Source organism: Notechis scutatus, chromosome 1, assembly GCF_049901735.1.
Source record: "Notechis scutatus isolate UNSWTSFEM ecotype Mainland chromosome 1, rNotScu1.2, whole genome shotgun sequence".
NCBI lineage: Eukaryota > Metazoa > Chordata > Lepidosauria > Squamata > Elapidae > Notechis > Notechis scutatus.
Genome location: NC_142009.1, coordinates 45166449 through 45186001, shown reverse-complemented (window position 1 = coordinate 45186001; position 19553 = coordinate 45166449). Strand labels below are relative to the sequence as shown.

The following is a 19553-nucleotide window of genomic DNA, read 5'->3' as shown; positions in this document are numbered from 1 at the left end:
AACAGAGGGTGAGTAGAAAGGAGAGAGGCAGTTTGAATTGCTTCCATTGCATTTCAAATTCCCAGAGGTTGTGGAAGGAGCTGCTGGCTGCTTGTGAAGGAAGCAGAGGGTGAGTAGAAAGGAGAAAGATAGCGGCCCGTGCACCTAATGGCGCGCGAATCATATAACTATAAACCAAAATACCAACAATACATTTAGGGTAAGTGCACTTGAGATTGTGATTTTATTTTATTTCAAATTGACTGGCTTAGTTCAGTGTAATACTTTTGCAGTACTCTTTTCAAACTTGGATACTGTCCTCTTCATAAAAAAATTACCAGTCTACATGGACAGATTACCTATTTAGAATCTCTAATCTGCGCTATCCAAGCAGAAATTAGGTGCCCAATCCAGCCATCTATTGAGCTGCCGTGCTACCAGCTCCCACTACCACAAAGATCCTACAGGAAAAGGGCAGTATGGACAACCGTGGGATCTGGCAGGGTGAGAGCTGTGGACCATAAACACAAAGCTTTTGCTGTGTCCCAGCATAACAGATACAGTGCCCTTGTTGACCTTAATAGGGACACTAAAGTGACAGGTCAAGGTAGTTGTGATAATGATAACTCAAGTAAGCCGGGGATCATGGTCCTAGAAGAAGAACTTATTTTGGCAAGGAGAAAGTGTGAATCAGGTATTATGCACCAGTCACACAAGAAGAGCAAGGCATCCAAAAAGAGAAGCCACCTTCTGGTTGGGGACTCAATTGTAAGGGTTGTAAATGTAGGAAAGGATACTGAGGTTTTGAAAGAGGTCAGGTGTCTTCCAGGTGCTACTGCCAGCAGAGACAAGAAGCGTATTCTTAAGATAGTCAAGAATGCCAGCAAGGAATTTGATGTTGATGCTATTATACATCTTGGTACAAATGATCTGTCCCAGAAGGATGTACTTTTTGTTCAGAAAGACTTCCAGAGCTTGGGGTATGAACTTAGTAATATGGGCTGTAGGCTTATCTTTTCAGAGGTTCTACCAGTATACAAGGAACAAAAAGGGAAAGGGCAGCATGTAGCAGAGTTTAATGTGTGGCTAAAGGAGTGGTGTAAAAGGGAAGGCTTTGGTTTTATTAGTCATGATGTCTGCAGCTGGTCCAATGAAAAACTGTACAAAAGAGATGATTTGCATCCATCAAAGAAAGGGACTGAGTTACTTGGCATTAAATTCACAGATTTCCTGGATAAACATTTAAACTGAACAGCAGAGACAGAGAATTAATGGATTCAGAACATCTCTGTCCCCAGCAACCTAAAACTAATAAGGATACCACTGCATGCAAAATAGATGTTTGTGCAGGTAAGATTATCAACCTTGATGCCAACCAAAACCAAGCATTTAATAGTGAGTGCCATACCATGTGCACTAATCAAACAGGTGGCAAGAAAGTAGGGACAGGCATGCACAACACAGGTGATGTAGACAGTAAATTCAGTGTCAGACATAAAGATCTCAAGTGCCTATATACAAATGCACAAAGTCTGGGGAACAAACAGGGTGAATTCGAACTACGAATACATGAAGGTAAATATGATATAGTTGGAATAACAGAAACTTGGTGGGATGAAACCCATGACTGGAACATACTGGTAGAAGGATACAAACTATTTAAAAAAAAACAGACCCCATAAAAGAGGAGGTGGATTTGCACTGTATGTAAAGGACCACTAAGAAATGCATGAAACCAAAGATGAAAACCACCTAGAATGCATATGGGTCAATATAAAAGAAAAAATCAAGCAGAAAAAATAGATGTCCTTTTTGCCAGCCAACTAACAAACATATGCAGGAAACACACAACAATAGTAATGGGAGACTTCAATTATCCTAATATCAATTGGAAAACCAAGTGAGAAATCAAATAAGTCCCTAACCAATCTAGCTGACAATTTCTTTGTCCAAAGGTAGAGGGTGAAACTAGAGGGACTGCCATACTGGACTTAATTCTTACAAACACAGAAGAAGTGATAAAAGGAGTTGAAACTGCAGGAACCTTGGGTGAGAGTGACCATGTCATACCAGAATTCAACATAACACAAACACAAGCAACAGAATATAATGACAACAGAGTCTTGGATTTTAAAAGCTGATTTCAATAAACTCAGAGAGAACTTGGGAAAGATTCCATGGATGAAAATCCTAAAGGGGAAAACAACTCAAGAATCTTGGGAAACTCTAAAAAGTACTATCATAGAAGCCCAGACCAGCACAATACTGAGAAAGAAAACAAGAAATCCAAGAAGAAACCAGCATGGCTGCAAAAAAATCTCTCTGGCAAATTGAAAGAAAAAAAAGGACAAGTACAAAAAATGGAAAGAAGGACATACAACTAAGGCAGAATATCAGCAGATAGCCAGAATCTGCAAAGACGAAGTCAGGATAGCAAAAGCTCAGAACGAACAAAGACTTGCAACAAAAGTCAGTTAATAAAAAAAAAGTTTCTTCCAACATGTAAATAACAAGAAAAAAAACAAGGAAACAGTTGGTCCACTAAAGAGAGAAGATGGCAAGGAAGTAACAGGCAACAGAGAGAAAGCAGAACTGCTTAACTCATTTTTTGCATCCGTCTTAATGCAAAAAGAAACTATAGCTCAACCCACCAAAAACATAACTGTAAAAGACAGACCAGAAATAAAAGTTAAAATAAGTTTAAAAAATATTAAGAGAAAACCTGTCTGATCTTGATGAAAACAAATAACTGGGGCCTGATGGATTACATCCCAGAGTTTTAAAGGAGATGGCAGAGGTCATCTCAGAACCACTGCACCATATCTTTCAAAAATCCTGGAGCACCGGGGAACTACCAGAGGACTGGAAAAGAGCTGATGTGATTCCCATCTTCAAAAAAGGAAAAAAAAAAAAAAAAAAACAGACCAGGAAACTATACACCAATCAGCCTAACATCAATACCCGGGAAGATACTGGAAAAGATAATTAAAAAACATCTGCCAACATCTAGAAACAAATAAAGTAATAACTAGCAGTCAGCACGGGTTTGTTAAGAACAGATCATGCCAAACCAATCTTATTTCATTCTTCAACACATTGACTAAATTAGTAGACCAGCAAAATACTGTGGACATAATATATTTAGATTTCAGCAAGGCATTCGACAAAGTAGACCACAACCTACTTCTTAGTAAGCTAGAAAAAAGTGGAATAGATAGCACCACCACTAGATGGACTCGCAACTGGCTGGCAAACCATACTCAATGAGTAGTCCTTAATGGGTCTAAGTCTACATGGAGGGAAGTAAGCAGTGGGGGTGCCACAAGGTTCTGTCTTAGGCCCAGTACTCTTCAATATCTTCATTAACGACTTAGATGAGGGAATAGAAGGGGAACTTACCAAATTTGCAGATGTTACTAAGCTGGCAGGAATAGCTAACACCCAAGAAGATAGGCTCAAGATCCAGATGGATCTTGACAGACTAGAACACTGGGCCGTATCTAACAAAATGAAATTCAATGTAGAGAAAAGTAAAGTCCTACACTTAGGCAAGAAAAACCAAAAGTACACATATAGACTGGGTGAAACCAGGCTCAATAGCAGTAACTGTGAGAGGGATTTTGGAGTCTTAGTGGACAACCAGCTAAATATGAGCCAGCAGTGTGCAGCAGCAGCCAAAAAAGCTAATGCAATCCTAAGTTGTATTAACAGAGGGATACAATCAAGATCAAGGGAAGTACTAATACCACTCTATAAAGCCTTAGTAAGACCACACCTAGAGTACTGCATCCAGTTTTGGTCACCACATTATAAAAAAGATGTTGAGACTCTAGAAAAAGTACAGAGAAGAGCAACCAGGATGATTAGGGGACTGGAGGCTAAATCATACAACGAACGGTTGCAGAAACTGGACTTGGCTAGTCTAGTAAAGAGAAGGATCAGGGGAGACGTGATAGTGGTCTTCCAATATTTGAGGGGCTGCCACAGGGAAGAAGGGGTCAAGCTATTTTCTAAAGCGCCTGAAGGCCAGACAAGGAATAATGGATGGAAACTGACCAAGGAGAGATTCAACCTCGAAATGAGAAACTTTCTGACAGAACAATCAACCCATGGAACAGCTTGCCTTCGGAAGTTGTGGGAGCGCCATCACTTGAGACTTTCAAGAAGAGATTGGACTGCCATTTGTCTGAAATGGTGTAGGGTCTCCCGCAGCTCTGGCCTCAGTATTGTCCTGCAGGCATCTGGAGTCCCTCGCTCTACAGCAGATTATGTGCAGTTTCATCAGAGGCGCAACTAACCTAAAGCCTCCTGAGGTACACAGGTACCCCACTTGGAATCTGCCTAAAGTACTACAAGCTCTCATCTCAACGTCGTTCGACCAGTTACGATCAGCCAGTACTTCTTCACTGTCAAAGTGGCCTTCCTCATGGCCATCACTTCGGCCAGAAAAATATCTGAACTGGTGGCCATCTCCAATAGAAAGGACCTTTGCATATTCCATCCAAACAAGGTGGTTCTGTGGTTGGGCCCCTCCTTCCTCCTCAAGGTGAACTACTCGTTCCACAGGGCACAGGAAATAATTTTCCAGACTTCTGCCTGAACCAACCCACGCTTTGGAGAAAAATGGCACATTTTTTGGAGATTAGGAGGGCTCTCCACTCCTACATCAAGAAGACAGCCTCTCTTAGAAAGACAGAATCCCTGTTTGTATCTTTCCAGCCCTTTACACCTTCAACCATAGGCCGGTAGATGTGGGCATGCATCATTAAAGCTTACAAGCTTCAAGCTCTTCCATTGCCCAGGTGAGTGACAGCCCATTTCACCAGAAGCCCAGCTGTGTGGGCGACACAGGCCTCTATTGAGGATATATGTAGGGCAGCAACATGGTCTTCTCCATCCCCATTCATAAAACACTATAAATTGGACGCCTTCACTTCAGCTGAAGTGGCCTTCTGCAGACGGGTGCTTCAGAAGGTGCATATAGATTTGGGGACTCGGGACCAGACTGCTACCCACCCTTAGGACAACCAGCTTTGGTATGTCTCACTCCTTGGATTCTCTACTCAGCACACTGGAGAAGGGGCGTTGGTCTTACCTGATATCTCCTTGGTGTGCTGAAAGAGAATCCAACCCCACCCTGTGACTGTCTGGTCTAAAGTCCAGGAGGGGTCAAAATCAGCACTGGAAATATGTCAAGTCAATCACTATGCCTTCATCAAAATTGAGCATGCGCAGGCAAAGGAGCGTGAACAAAAGATTGATTGATTCAGTCTCCAAGCAGAAGAGCAGAATTAACCCATTCCTTGGATTCTCTCTCAGCACACTGAGAAGGAACGTATCAGGTAAGAACAATGTCCCTTCTAACAAATATCTTGTGATCCATTCCAACTTCTCCATGTTTCTTTTAAAGTGTGTTTATTTTTTCTCTTTTACTGCACCTATTCTTTGGAACAACATTCCTCTCTGAATTCCACATGGCCCTTTTCGTGTTCTTTCCACAGACACTGAGCTAGGATAATGTCTGCATCTGCTATTTATTATGTAATTTAGTAATTGAGAATGTGTTTGCCATCCCAGTGTTGTTGTTGTTTTTAAAAAAAATTAACTGTTCTTAAACTACTATATGCTGTCCAGAATTACTGATAAGAATGTGGCCTTAAATATTGAAATTATAAAGAAATATAAATGAACAAACTGGGCACAGTACCAAGTGTAATCAGTCCAGGGCAGAGGAGATGGAAACTTTTAGCACCTGACAGCTACCCACAGTACTTTTGTGAATATAGTCCCAGATTATACCAGCCTTTTACCTGTTGCATCTTATTGCGTGCTGATATTCAGGTGGTGGTTGGATAATTGTCCAAGTTCCTTTCCATAAGACTGCTGCCAAGTTGGATCCCTGCAGTCCTGTATTTGCAACTTCTACCTGGTCCTCACTACTGTATCTCATTCTGGAGTTTGGCAAGAGTTCAGTCTTACTAAGTATAAAATTATGGTTTTATTTTCTGAAGTATTAGCTAGTCCCCTTACTGCAAATTTGTTATCCATTCCTATCATTTACCTCCTCTAAATCATTTATAAAGAGTAACAGTGGACTGAGAATGGTACTCTGTGCAACCCCTACTTGAACTTTTCTTAAGGCTCAACTATTTACAAGCATTATTTGGATATGATACAATCAGTGGTAAATCCATAAGACTACAGTATCCTCTAGCTCAGCGGTCACCAATTGGTGGGCCATGAGAAAATTTTGTTGGTCCACAGAAAAATTATTTGCATTTTTTTATATTACACTAAATCAGGGGTCCTCAAATTATGCCCCCTGGGCCAGATACGTGCAATGAATGTTTGTGTTGCTGCCGAGAGTCTCCCCATTGAGGGTCATTTTGTGCGGGTCGGAGGGGGGGAAGAAATTTCGACTTGGGGTCTGCTTCAGCCTCCTGGTGCAGGACTTTGGCCAAAGACTGGAGGGAAGTGCCCCTGGTGGTGAAGAGCCAGAGGGCCTTGTTTCAGTGGGATTGCATCATGGCCTGGAACTGGCTGAACATCTCAGCCCACTGAGCCTCCAGGTGCCGATATCTGGCCTTGCACTCCCGCAGGTCTTCCCTCTGCTTTGAAAGCCTATGCTTGTAGTCCTCAGTGAGATGCTTCTGCTGAGCCTCCTTCTCGGTCAGATCCAATTTGAACTGAGCCAACTGCTTTGCCAACTCTTTCTTGTGGTGGCTGCTTAGTTCCAACAACTGCTTCCTGTTGAGGTCCTAAGGAGCCCGGGTGACCTGTTGAGGAGTGGCTGGGAGGGGAGGAGCGAATAGAGGCTGGCAAGGCGCTCCTCGACTTGAGTGACATCGAGTTGGCCACACCCACCCAGTCACATGACCACCTAGTCACGGTCATCCAGTTGGGCATTAGACAGATCATATTAGTGGTCCGCGAGATTTAAAATTAAGAATTTAGTGGTCCCTGAGGTCTGAATATTTAGTGACCCCTGATCTAGCTCATATGCATCCATCTTGTCCACAGTTGATAACATTTTAATTATATAGATTATTACTTTGCTCCCTGATTTCCTTTTGTAAAAAGACACAGCTATTCAGACCAAAGTAGAAATGATGCTTCATGGCCATACTGATTACAATACTGGATTTGAGTAGCTGAACATTGCTGCAAAATGATACATTATATGAGATGTTCTGAATTGATGTATGCGTGGGATAAATCTCCTAAGTACTAAGTTATTTAAGAAAGATTTAAAGTTGGGTGAGAAGTCTTCCTAGTCGGTTGGACTTTTGTTCAGCTCTGCAGGCCTAACTCTTTCAAAATCCCTGTTCTCCAGAGAAGATTTTGAAGGCATTCAAAGAAGAAATGGAAATAGTTCGTCTTTATTCTTTTATTAGAAACTGTTTAGTCAATAGCACAATTTAATGGGAGTTTACCTAATTAAATTTGGAAATCAACTGCACATAGTTTTTGAAAGATTTTAATTGAATAAATATGCAATCTAAGGCTGTGAAAAAGATAAGCATTCATCTCAATTATGTCATCTTTTTTTCTTCCCCAAATATAGGGAAGTCGTGATAACATGAGTATTGTTCTAGTTTGCTTTTCAAATGCTCCTAAGGTCTCAGATGAGGCAATGAAAAGAGATGCAGATTTGGATAAACATTTGGAATCACGGGTGGAAGGTAAGAAGTTGACTTTTGTTTTAGCCTCCTCCCCACCCCCTCCGGTTAGATTATTTTCTTAGAATGGTTGAGGCAACTTAAAACATAAATGGACTAGAGCATAGGAAGGGAGCAGAAAACAGAATGTGGTGAAGGTGCACCTAGATCACCTGAGTCAGAGCAACCTAGAGTCGATGCTGATGTAGCAGTTTGTCTAAGAGCTTGCTGTTTGTTCAGTAGAACAAAGTTTTTTTTATCTTGCAAAACTTTAAACTTATTTCAGTTAGACTTGTTAGTTCATTGCTGGTGTGAATAGTTTCTTATTTATATAATAGCATAGAAAACTTTTTTCTAAAGAGCATGAAATGTGAATAGTTAGCTGACAAATACTAGACAGTTTTATTAAAACCTTATAGCTATGTCAGCTGCAGAATGTGATAAATTATAGAAATACTGGAAATGTCAGTTATTTGAGGAGAATTTTCAGGTTAATAATTATGCTTTGTGATCCTAATAACTTCATGGACACAACTTTGTAGTTTACTTCCCAATAACCAGAAGTGGTTGGCCTTTCAGTTCTAGAATTTTGTGTCCACTCCCCATTGCAGAGAGATAGGGCCTATTTAGTCAGCCCATCCTAGGAAATTGATGGGCCTGTTAAGTTCAAGAACGAGCTTGGGAATTTTCTGAAGCTTTGGATCACAATTTGGTCAATTGTGGCCAAAGCTTAAAATGAGCATGTAATGAGGGCCTTGGAATTGGCTCATCCCTATCTGGATTCCTTTTGCTTGTGGATCCCAGAGAGCTCCTTGGCTTACCAAAGAGTTGTGGGAGATCAAACAACACAAGGGACACATTGACTTGCTGGCAAAAGATGAAGTGCAAGGCTACAAGTAAGAGCCTTTATTAGGACTTACCTTGTAATAAGTGTAATGAAGTGAGTTTACTTCTCTGCTCTTGTGTCTTCAGATAATCAGCTGGTGATTCTGTTTAGGATGACCAGATCTCTTCTGGGTAAGGAGAGACTGGGACAGCCCATGTTTGGCTTTTGTGAAGAATGTTCTTGGCATCTGTCAAGTAAAGTTAGTCAACTTGGCATAGAATTAGCTACTGGCCTGGAAGTCTTATGAAAGTGATGGTAGTATGTCTGAGATCCATTATATAGAAAAGTCTGAGCTTGTTACTCCCAAGGAAATAGATAGAATCATCCTGATTGGTTAAGGGCCCCTGGAAAATAGTATGCAGTGGGTTCATGTGATTATTGCTTTATTGTTGGAGTGGGAGCACCTTCCTTGAAGGAAAGGCAGCGGTATATGCACTTCCTCAGAGGTCTTGGGTTCAACTCTGTTAGGACAGCTTTTTGCCCAATTTCCAACCCATCCTTTTAGGGAAGACAGTAGTCGGTGCTCAGTTCACCAAATTAACTGAAGAAGCAGAACCTTTTCAGGCAAGGCTAAGGTGAGGTTACGGCACTGAGATAGCATTTTTCGTACTAGTGGGTTATCTCTGGAGGGCTTTGGATGGTGGCAGTACATCCATTTTGGCCCTCCTAGATCTCTCAGCAGCATTCAATATCACTGATCTTGGTATCTTTCTGGACTGTCTCTAGGGATTGAGTGGGGTTTGTTTGTAGTGTTTCTCCTGTGGCAGATTCAAGTCAGTATTGATGGTAGTGGGAGGTGGCAAGTCCTAGCTCTCCCCCATGTTGTGGAGTGCCTCCAAGCTTAACTCTTTTCTACCTACTTTTTAAAATCAACAGGATGCTGCTAGGAGAGGTTATCAAGCACCATGGAATATGGTATCATCAGCTGCTGATATCCAGTTGCACATCTCTTGCTATTCCTGGCTGCCTAAGCAGCATTGTCCCAGAGTTGTCTCAGTGCCTGGAGGCTATAAATATTTGGGTGGGGAAGAGCTGGCTTTGAATCAACCAAAGCATGACAAGAATGGCTAGGAGTTTTTTTGTTCCCCTTTTATGTTCAGGAATCATCTTTCAGGAATCGTCACCATGGTTGCACTCCCACAGGCAGAGCTGGTGCACAGTTTGGGGTTGTTGCTGGATTTGTTGCTCTTGGTGGAGGAGTAGCTGGCAGTCCTCTTAGTTTCACTTTGCCCTATTCCTGGACTAGGACACCTTGTTCATGGCCCTAGTCACTTCCTGGTTGAATTACTGTAATGTACTCTGCATGGGGCTGCTTTTGAAGACTCATCCAGAAATTACAACTGATCCAGAATGCAGTGGTGCATGAAGTTTTCTGGTTATCCTATGGTTTGCCCATGTTGCACCATTGTTGCTTAAGCTGCACTGGTTTCCAGTTCTTTCCTGGGCGCCACTCAAGATGTTGATTACTTTTAAAGTCCTGAATGACATGAGTCCATGTTATTTGTGGGGCTGCCTTTCCCTGAGGGTATCAGTACACTTTTATCAGGTCTCATGGGGTGGCTATATGCCAGTTCTCATCCCTTAAATGTTGCCATCTAGCAGGCCCTAGCAGTACAGTATGTCTTCCCAATTGCAACCTTTGCCCTTGGAACACCCTTTGCCCTGACTTCAAGCAGACTCAACTCTCTTGCCTTCTAAAAGGACCTGAAGACCTGGCTTTTCCAACAAGTGTTGGAGAAGTGTATGTCTGGAAAGTTGTTTTGGGGTGTGAAGGTTGCATTGTTTTGTTGGAGCACTAGGATTTATATGACAGTATTATGCTTTTTATTATTATTTTTAAGCCCCCTTTCCAGGTTTATGATGTATAAGATGGGCAGCTGTATAAATTTCTGACTTTCCAGTCTCGCTTACAGCATTGGTATTTCCTGTTGTTCCCATCCAGTGATGAAGGATGTTGGGTTTATAGTTTACTAGCTGATAGAACCTATACTGCTCATACCTTTCTGCTTAACAAATGCTGTGATAATAGGAACAGCCTTAGATTTTACTTTTGAATGAATGAATGGTCCAAAATGACCAAAGTAGTTTCTGTGCCTAAGGGAACACATAGTGTCCTGGTTTCTAATCCAGCATTTAGTGGGCGTAACAAAGTTGGCCCTTTGCCTTAATGTACCGTAATAGGATGATTCAGGAGCTAGTACACATGTTGTATGCACGCACACACAAACTAATAGTTGGCATTTATTTTTTGAAATGAATTTTTAGATATGATATGTTTGTTTTCCTATCATAGTTTCAGCACAGGTAGCAATATCAGTAAGCTGGCTTGAAGTATTTTAGAAGTCAAACCTTTAAAATTTCCGCTGAATAAATATAATACGAGCAGTGATGTGACTGAAAAAAATGAAAGTAATTCTGAATAGTTGACAGAGTATATGAATTAGCAGAATGTACACAGAAACTTGGACGAATCAGTCATGAAACTAATTTTTAATTGAAGAATAACGTAACATGTTTTAGATTTTGTTTATAATGTTGGCCTGCAACTATTATGACAGTATTATTTTCCATAAAAGTTTACCTGAGATGAACCTCTGAAGGGTGTTTGCAAAAAAGATAGTCCCATAATCCTAGCCAGGTATCACATTCTGCCCCATATCAGTAGCCATTATTTTTTCTGCATGCTATATTTTGAAATGTTACAGGTTATCTTCTAAAAAAATGGCTAACGTATACTGGTGGCAGGTAGAATGATAAGTTGATGTGCTAGAAATATATCATCTTTAGCTGAGGATATTTGCCTGCTAATATGAGCAAGAACTGAGGGAGATGGGCAGTTCAAAAATGTGAAAAGTAAAATAATAAACTTGCAATTATTTGTGCTCAGAATGAAAATATAATATATTATACTAAAATAACGAAGTAACAAACTACTGGTGAAATAGCAATTGCTTAGAATATAAATAGAATAATACAGAGTAAATAGAATAGCTGTAATCTTAAAAGTAACAAAATTTCTGTTTTTGCACACAAAATAATTATTGATGGAATGTATAAAATGATTGGGATAAGCTAATAAGGATGCAATTACTGGGGAAAAAAATCATATCCTTCATCTCATACATTTGTTGTCTTGATGGGGAATATAAGATGAGGTTTTCAAATACCAAGCTAGTTGTTGCATACTGGCTGGTGAACTGCACAGTTTGATGTGTCATTATTATGAAGGTTTTGACTTAGAGAAGATGAAAAATATTAATGACAGGATATGTTTTAGTTATAATCTGGGTTATCAGGCATATTATAATACTGTACTTTTCAGAGCTGATAGTATGGTGGTTCGTAATAACATACTTCACATATCAGTAAGTAACCTTTTCATTTTCTAAGGCAAGTGTTGAAAGAATAGAAGATGTTTAAGGAGTCAAGCTGTTTTTCATCCGTTGAACTAGTTATTACATTGTATTTTAAAATTATTACAATACGTTTGAATATTTGCTTAACTGTTTAAGTGTTTTCTTTAATTTTTCTAATGTTTCAGTGTTTCCCTTGCCATGTCCTTGGCATTGTCAAGAGTTAATGGTATATTATAAACTCTGTTTTATTAGCTTGTGGAGCTTATTTTCCAAAGTTATTGAGAAAAAATAATGCATGTTATTTTCACTAGTATGGCACAGAGCTTTTTTTCCTTATGAGAGGAATTAATAATGTTATTATGGAGTTATAATTTTTTTTTTCATAGTATTGTTTTTTTAGTTAATTGGAACTGTATATAGACAACTTAAATTAAGAATATAACTTATTTGCTGTTACATTTGTCTCTGAAACATGTTCTTGAAGAGAATATTACATTCAACCTCAGGCAAAATTATTAATTAAAATCGTGCTATTAATAGAACTACAGTTTCATGTTTATACTGTATATGGAGAGATGCTGGAATTGGAAACCAGTTAGTATTACTAGTACAAACAATATTGGATAATAGCTCAACTCTTTTTTTTTTTTGTAAATATTAACTTGTTAAAATAAGTATTGCATTTCACATACTTTAATTCATGCTCATTGTAAAGCTTTTCTTAAGCTTAGTCTATTCTCTCCTATTTTTCTGTCTTATGCCATCTCATTTTTTTTTAGATTAGGGGAGGCTTGTTACCTTCTCAGTTCTTCCCTTCTTCTGTACCTACATCTCACTCTACTAATTCCCACCGTAGTATCTTCCCCGTAGTATAGGGTATTTGAGACTTAAACAAGCTCTTATCTAACTTAGTGTCCTTCAGGAGTATTGGACTACAACCATCTATTATTGGCAGTACTACCGGTAGTTAGAGATGATGAGTGCGATAGTACATTATACTTGAGAACATGAAGGGGAAAGCCTGCCATAGATACTATTCTTCATATGAATTGATCTTTCACATATACCGTATTAGGGAGACAGTCTGTCTTTTTAAGTGTTCATTAATTTGACTTAATCATAACCCCACTTCTTACATGTAACTTACGTTAGCAATTTAACTTGTAATAGTTTTAATTTAAAATGAGAAATGCTGTAGAAAGAAATCATTAACTGCTTCTCAGCTTTGGGTATAATTAAAAATCATATTATATTAGAGGAACCTCATTTGAATGTTAAGTAATCTTCTCAAAAATTCTTCATTCTTAACTCCCAGACTGCTTTTTAATTTCCCATATTCCAGTGATTTTCAGTTAACAATGGCAATTGGGACCAGAATTTCCATCACTAAGCAATATGTTTGTAAAGCATAACATCTCATGACCATGTTGCTTAGTGGTGGCAGTTTCTGCAGTTCCTTGCTGCCATCGTTAAGCAAATCACCATGAGTCATTAAGTAAAGATATTGCATGGTTGCTATTTGTGACCTCCTGCAGGCTTTCCCATTGACTTTGCTTGTGGGAAACTGGCAAAGAAAGCTGCAAATGATAACCACATGACTATGGGATGCTACAATGTTGTAATCATAAGCTGGGTGTTAGATTATATTCATCTGATAGTTGCAAGTTCATTTGATGACAATATGCATAGTTTTCCATTAACAACTTCCCTGTTTAGCAACCATTCAAAGTTAAGACAGGGCTGAAAAAGTAACTTTACAACTGGGCCATTACGGCATCCCCATAATCATATGATCACATTCAAGTGGTTTGCAGCTGGTGTGTATTTATTACAATTGCAGTATCTTGGAATCACATGATCACCATTTGCAAGCTTCACAGTTGGCTTCGGACAAGCAACGTCAGTAAAGAAGTCAAGTGAAATTGCAGATCATGATCATATGATGTTTTACTTAACCATTGTGGATGACTTAAAACCACAGCAAAACTGATGTTAGTCTGGCATAGTCAGTTTCATTTAGCAACTGTATCACTTAGCCACAGAATTGCTGGTCCCAATTGTGGTTAAGTGAAAACTACCTGCACTTTATCATACTATTTATTATATATGTTTGTTTATTATACGCTGCCTTCATGCCATAAAGCACTGAAGGTGTATTTTGCCACTTTATAGCATTGTGTGTGCACACAGCAGGCACACACACACACATATATGCAAGTCTCTCTAAATTATAGCTTGAATACTTGGAATATTGGTCTGGTGGGATTGAATCTTGGTTTTAATGAATTAAAAATGTAATAGAGTAAATCCTATCTGTTATTATTTGAAATTGTCCACCAAATCAATTCAGGTTCCATTAAACCATGCTTGGACAGATAACATGCTCATGTATCTGGTTTGCAATTCTGGCTCCTACATTGACTATGGACTGGGTCTTATTTCCACTAATAGAGCAGGTTAGAGGTTGGGAATCCTCCTGAATTTACAACTCATGCAGATGGAAGCTGTTGCTCATCTCTAACTATTGCATAAGTCTAGGACAGGGGGTGTCAAACTCTTACTTTACATCAGAATTGTGTTTGACCTCAGGGGGCTGGTGTGGGCCACATTGGGTGTGGCCATGGTGGACATGGCTAGCTCAACATCACTTGTGTCAGGCACCTGTGGTGGCCTGGGCGGGGCTGGGAGGAATCTATTGTCTCCAGCAGAGGAAGGCGAGACCAGGGAGAACTCCAAACCCTTGTCCTCCAGAGGAGCCTTGCTGTCTCTCTCAGGCAGCACAGCGGACCCCCAGATGGCATCACAGGCTGTCCAGAGCCCTAGGCAGCAGAAGGCAAGTGCCCAGCCTGGCCCTTGAGCTCCCAGGGCACGTCTGCTCTTACTTTCTCCTCAAGGCTGCTGCTGTTGTTCTCAGTCTTCTTGGCCAAGTTGCTCAAGGCATGTGCAGGAGGGTAAAGTATGTGGGTTAGAGGGAGGTTCACTCCCTCTCCATGCAAGGAGACCCGGCTTTATAACTAAAGCATCCTCAGCGATAGGATGGGAGACCACCGGAGAAGTCAGGAGAATGCAAGGGAATGGTGAAAGGGCAGCAGGGCTGTTGGTGGCCAAGTGCTAAACATGCTACCCTTTCCTTCCTTCCCTCCCTCTCTCCCTCTTCATTCTCCTTTCTTCTTCCTTTCTCTCTTTCCTTCTTTTTCTTCCTTGCTTTTTTCCCAGCTTTCTTTCTTTGTCTTTCCTCTTTGTCTTTCTCCTTTCCTGTCCCTTCTGGGATGCTCAAATGCAAAGGGGGAAGCATTTTTCCTTTTGTTTTGTTTTGCTTTTAGTTTGTTTTGCTAGCCCTCTGCCAGTGAAAACAAAGCTTGGGGGGGCCTGCACGTCCTCCTGGGCCCTGTTTTTGGCCACAATGGCCTCCTGCAGCTCTCTGCTGCACAGCCCCCTCGGGCCCTGTTTTCAACCCTGACGGCCTACAGCACTCTGACAGTTAAAATGGTTCTGGCCTGCGAGGTGCTTAGATCTGGCCCATGGGGCTGTTCTGGAAACAGCGAAGGACCTGCCTGTGGTGCTTCTGCCAGAGGGCCACTCATGGTCTTCCTGAGCTCTGTTTTTGCTGGCAGAGATACCATGGTCCAATTCTTTGCTGTTTCCAGAGCAGCCGCACGGGCCACATCTAAGCACCACGCAGGCCAGATCCGGCCCACAGGCCTTGAGTTTGACATCCCTGGTCTAGGACAGTTGGCTGCGGCTGATTTGCCTTGGATTACTTGCCCCAGTGACTCGCCATGGGGGACTTCATAGTGTGATAACTCAAACGAGGGACAAGTGAATTGTATCAGGTCTTATCTTGCTTTAGTTTTGAACCTTCTCAAGTTAGAAGTCTTCAAGGCTTGGATGAACTGCAATTCTATTTGTCCCTCACTTGAGTTATCCCTCATTGAGTTGTCCTGTGGTGAGTTGTCCTATAGCGGGTAGACTGGGGTGAGTTGGCTGAGACAACTTGTCCCATTCCAATAACATGTTAACCCCTTTTGAAGAGGGAATGAATGGTAACTCATTCTCCCCTGAGTTGTTCAGAGCATCCAGTAGTGGGAGGTGCTTCAGTCTCTGCATGTGTAGGCTGGGCTTAAATTGTGGAACGCTTCTCCTCCTCCACGGGACTCCTCCCCAGCGATCCCAGTTTTTGCTCAGCCTCGTGAGAGTTAGGTAGTGCTTGTGATTCTTCCTTGGCCGAAACAGGAAAATATTCTTGCGTTGCAGCAGGTTTGACAGTTATTCCGCTTGTTTTTAGCCTTCTTCCTTTCCGATCTCTCAAATTGGCTCGCATTGCCGAGATCGCAGCCTGACATGTTCGACTTGGGAAGCACCAATTCGCGTCCCAAAGCGGCAGGAGGCTTCGGCGCTGCTCCGCACCCCCTCCCCACAGCCAACATTTCTACCCCTGCCTTTTCGATTGTTCGCCGCAGCGTTGTTTCCTTTAGTCAATCAGCTGCATGAATTTTAGCTCTTGACTGAGTTGTATCGCTTTCTCCCCCCTCTGAACGCCATTGGAGTGGAGGATTTTAAACACTTGGTACCTTCCACACTTCCCCGCCGCCTAGCCTCACACACATACACACACAAAGAAGCCATCAAAGGCTATTCATTTTCAAGGCGAGTGTTTGCTGCTGAGGAGCGCGCCAAAACTTTAACGGCCGGAGGCCATTTTTTTCTGCTGTCAAAACCTCGTGGCCGCGCGCCAGCATTCTCGAGCTGTGTGAGGTAGTTTCTGCTCGGAGCAGACATTCCCTTCAACTATTCTGGGAACTACTATACCCTTGTCTTGGCTTGTTTGCATTTGAGGCTATTTCTTACGTTTAAATTGTTGGCTTAACCCTCACAGCCCAATTACCTCAGCGGCACAACAGCGAGCACCCAGGCCTGTGTCCACCTGTGCAGGGAAGCTGTTGAAGGCCCCTACTCTTATCAATCTGGGCCTTTAGGCGTTCGCAATTTGGCTGTTTGGCTTGGCTTTGCATTTATTATTATATATATATATATACACATTAGTGCTTATAAGAGTATTAATAATATTAAGATTAATAATAATAAAAATTATAATATTAATAACAATTTCTCTTCAGTATAATATTTTAATTTCAATAAAATATCACTGGGATACGACTCATTTTAGATAGGTACTATAAAAATGGGGGGGGCAATAAGACCATTATCAGGGCAACCGGTCTTGACTCAGATCAGGTCCCTGGGCGTGCCAACCGCCGTCAAAACTTTTTATAACAAGCATACTGTAATTCCAATTTGAATTGAAATGGCAGATGGTAGCACCTCTCAGACCTCATCCTTGAAGGCAAAAGCCAAATCTCAACACAGTCCTAAGCAGGCTAAGGGGACTTCCAAAGCCCCAGAAAGGCGCCATAAAGCTTTACAAAAGCAGATAGACAAGTGCACCCGGGAGGTGCACAGTGTCCCACAGGACTTCTCCTCCAATCCGTCTGTTTCTTCACACCCTCCTCCTCCCCTAGATCTCTCCCTCTCATCCAGGCTCAGCTTGGCTCCCCAAGGCCAACAGGCCCAAGTGCCCGGGACACCGACCACGCGAAGGGCTCCTGAAGCCACATTCACTCCAACGGCTGCTGGTCTTCGTCAAGGCGATAGCCTTATTGAGGAGGTTCCAGAGAGGATGAAAACCTGGATGGAGCTGGCAATCGCAGCAGGGCTTCAACACGCTGTCATGACCAGGGAATATCCTGTGATCACCGAGATGAGTCCAAATCACTGAGGTCATTGACCAGGTCAGAGCAGCACCATACCCAGGTACACTTACAGGGGGGGACCCCCCTCCAAGGGCCGGCGGAGGAGGAGGAGGAGGAAGAAGTGGATCAAATTGATCAAATGGAGGAGACTGAATTGGGATCAATACATGATAGCGAGTCCCTGTCAGAAGCAGACCTCTTAGAAAGGGGAATGTCTGATGATGAGGGTCTTATTCCTGACCAACCTGTTTTTACAGGTTTGTTCCGCCCACAGCTTTTCAGATCTCTCTTGTCTAAGGCAAAAATTATTGCACGCCTAAACAAGTCGACCCCTTCCACCACACCAACTCCTTCAGAAGAGGGACCAGAGGATCTGATCTTCCACCAACCAGCAGTTGAAGCAGAGGTGATCCCAGTTCCTCCCATGTTTTCGGACCTGGTACAGAAGCAGTGGGCCTCTGCAGCGGTGTACACAACCCCCACTGGATATGACAGGAAACATTTCAATCTGGCCCCTGATTTCTCAAAATTATTGAATACTCCCGAGGTAGATGAACCTATAGTGGGTCTAACGTCCTCCTCCATTCCCAGTGATGCGCTGGAGGCATTAAAGCTGGAGGCAAAACGGGCCAAGCTAGCGCTACGCAGAGCCCATCAGTCTGACGCGTGGGCCATCAGAGCAGCCATGGCCGCCGCCTCCTTCACACGTTCGTCTCTCAGATGGCTCCATCTCCTACAGCAACACGTCCCTAATTCTAACCTTAGAGCGCACCAAGATATCGCTAAACTTATTGCTGCTGCTGAATTCTCAGCTGATGCAACTTATCATGCAGTCAAGTTTTCAGCCAGGGCCATTGCTTCACATGTCACAGCGCGTCGCTTGCTATGGTTAAAACATTGGCAAGCCGACTTCAAACACAAATCCAAGCTGGCCTCATCCCCCAGTTGTGGGAGACAGACTGTTTGGCCCTTCCCTTGATCCGCTACTAATTGAAACCCGTAACAAAAAGAAAATTCTTCCTTCCCTTTTTCGGAAGTCAGATCCTAGATACCCCCAGTCCTTTCGGAGGGGATCCTTTTGACCTTTTTACCAGGGATCCTTTTCATCCAGATACCAGAGACCCCCATTATTCAGACCAGGGCAGCAGCCAGATAGGTCCGACTCCGGGGATAAGAGCAGAAGGGGTGGTCAATTCAAAAGATCCTTTCGTGGATCAGGAAACAGGTCCTTTCGGTGTCCAAAATAACTCCTGGGACCCAACCCCCATTGGCGGACGCCTAAAATTATTCGCTGACCAATGGGACTCTTCAACCTCTGATTCTTGGGTCAGAGATACGATCAGATTTGGCCTTGCGCTGGAGTTTCAATCCACTCCCCCAGATTTTTTCATGTCATGCCCTCTCTCCAGAGACCCGATTAAACGTAATCTCATGGAATCAGCTATCCAACATCTACTGGATATACGAGCCATCCAACCAGTAGCTACCACTCAACAAGGGCGAGGTTTCTATTCACATCTTTTCGTGGTGCCCAAAAGTTCGGGGGTGGGTGGGGTGGAAAGCGATATTAGACCTGAAACGTCTCAACCGTTTCTTAGTATATCGCAAGTTTAAAATGCATACCCTGCAATCTATCTTACTTGGTATCAGAAAGGGGGACGTCCTCACGTCCATAGACTTGACGGAGGCATACCTGCATGTTGCTATTCGGCCTTCCCACTATAAATTTCTGAGATTCTGTTATAATAACCACCATTTTGAATATGTGGCCCTTCCTTTTGGACTAGCTTCTGCCCCTAGGACCTTCATCTCAGGGACATCCCTGTACGACTCCAGTGTTATCTTGATGACATCTTGATTTTGTCACCTTCCGCCCATCAAGCAGTCAAAGACACTTAGTACACATTACAATCCCTACAAAATC

The 19553-nt window shown here is 42.2% G+C and overlaps 1 protein-coding gene across 5 annotated transcripts in view; it reads left to right on the top strand.

Moving 5' to 3' along the window:
• PPM1B (protein phosphatase, Mg2+/Mn2+ dependent 1B) overlaps window positions 1–19553 on the top strand; it is an 89041-nt gene that overhangs the window by 46480 nt on the left and 23008 nt on the right. For all 5 annotated transcript variants that reach the window (XM_087962890.1, XM_087962885.1, XM_026683483.2 and 2 more), the window contains exon 4: window positions 7544–7661. In XM_087962890.1, the coding sequence (XP_087819016.1) occupies window positions 7544–7661 (118 nt within the window). The remainder of the gene's footprint in view (window positions 1–7543; window positions 7662–19553) is intronic.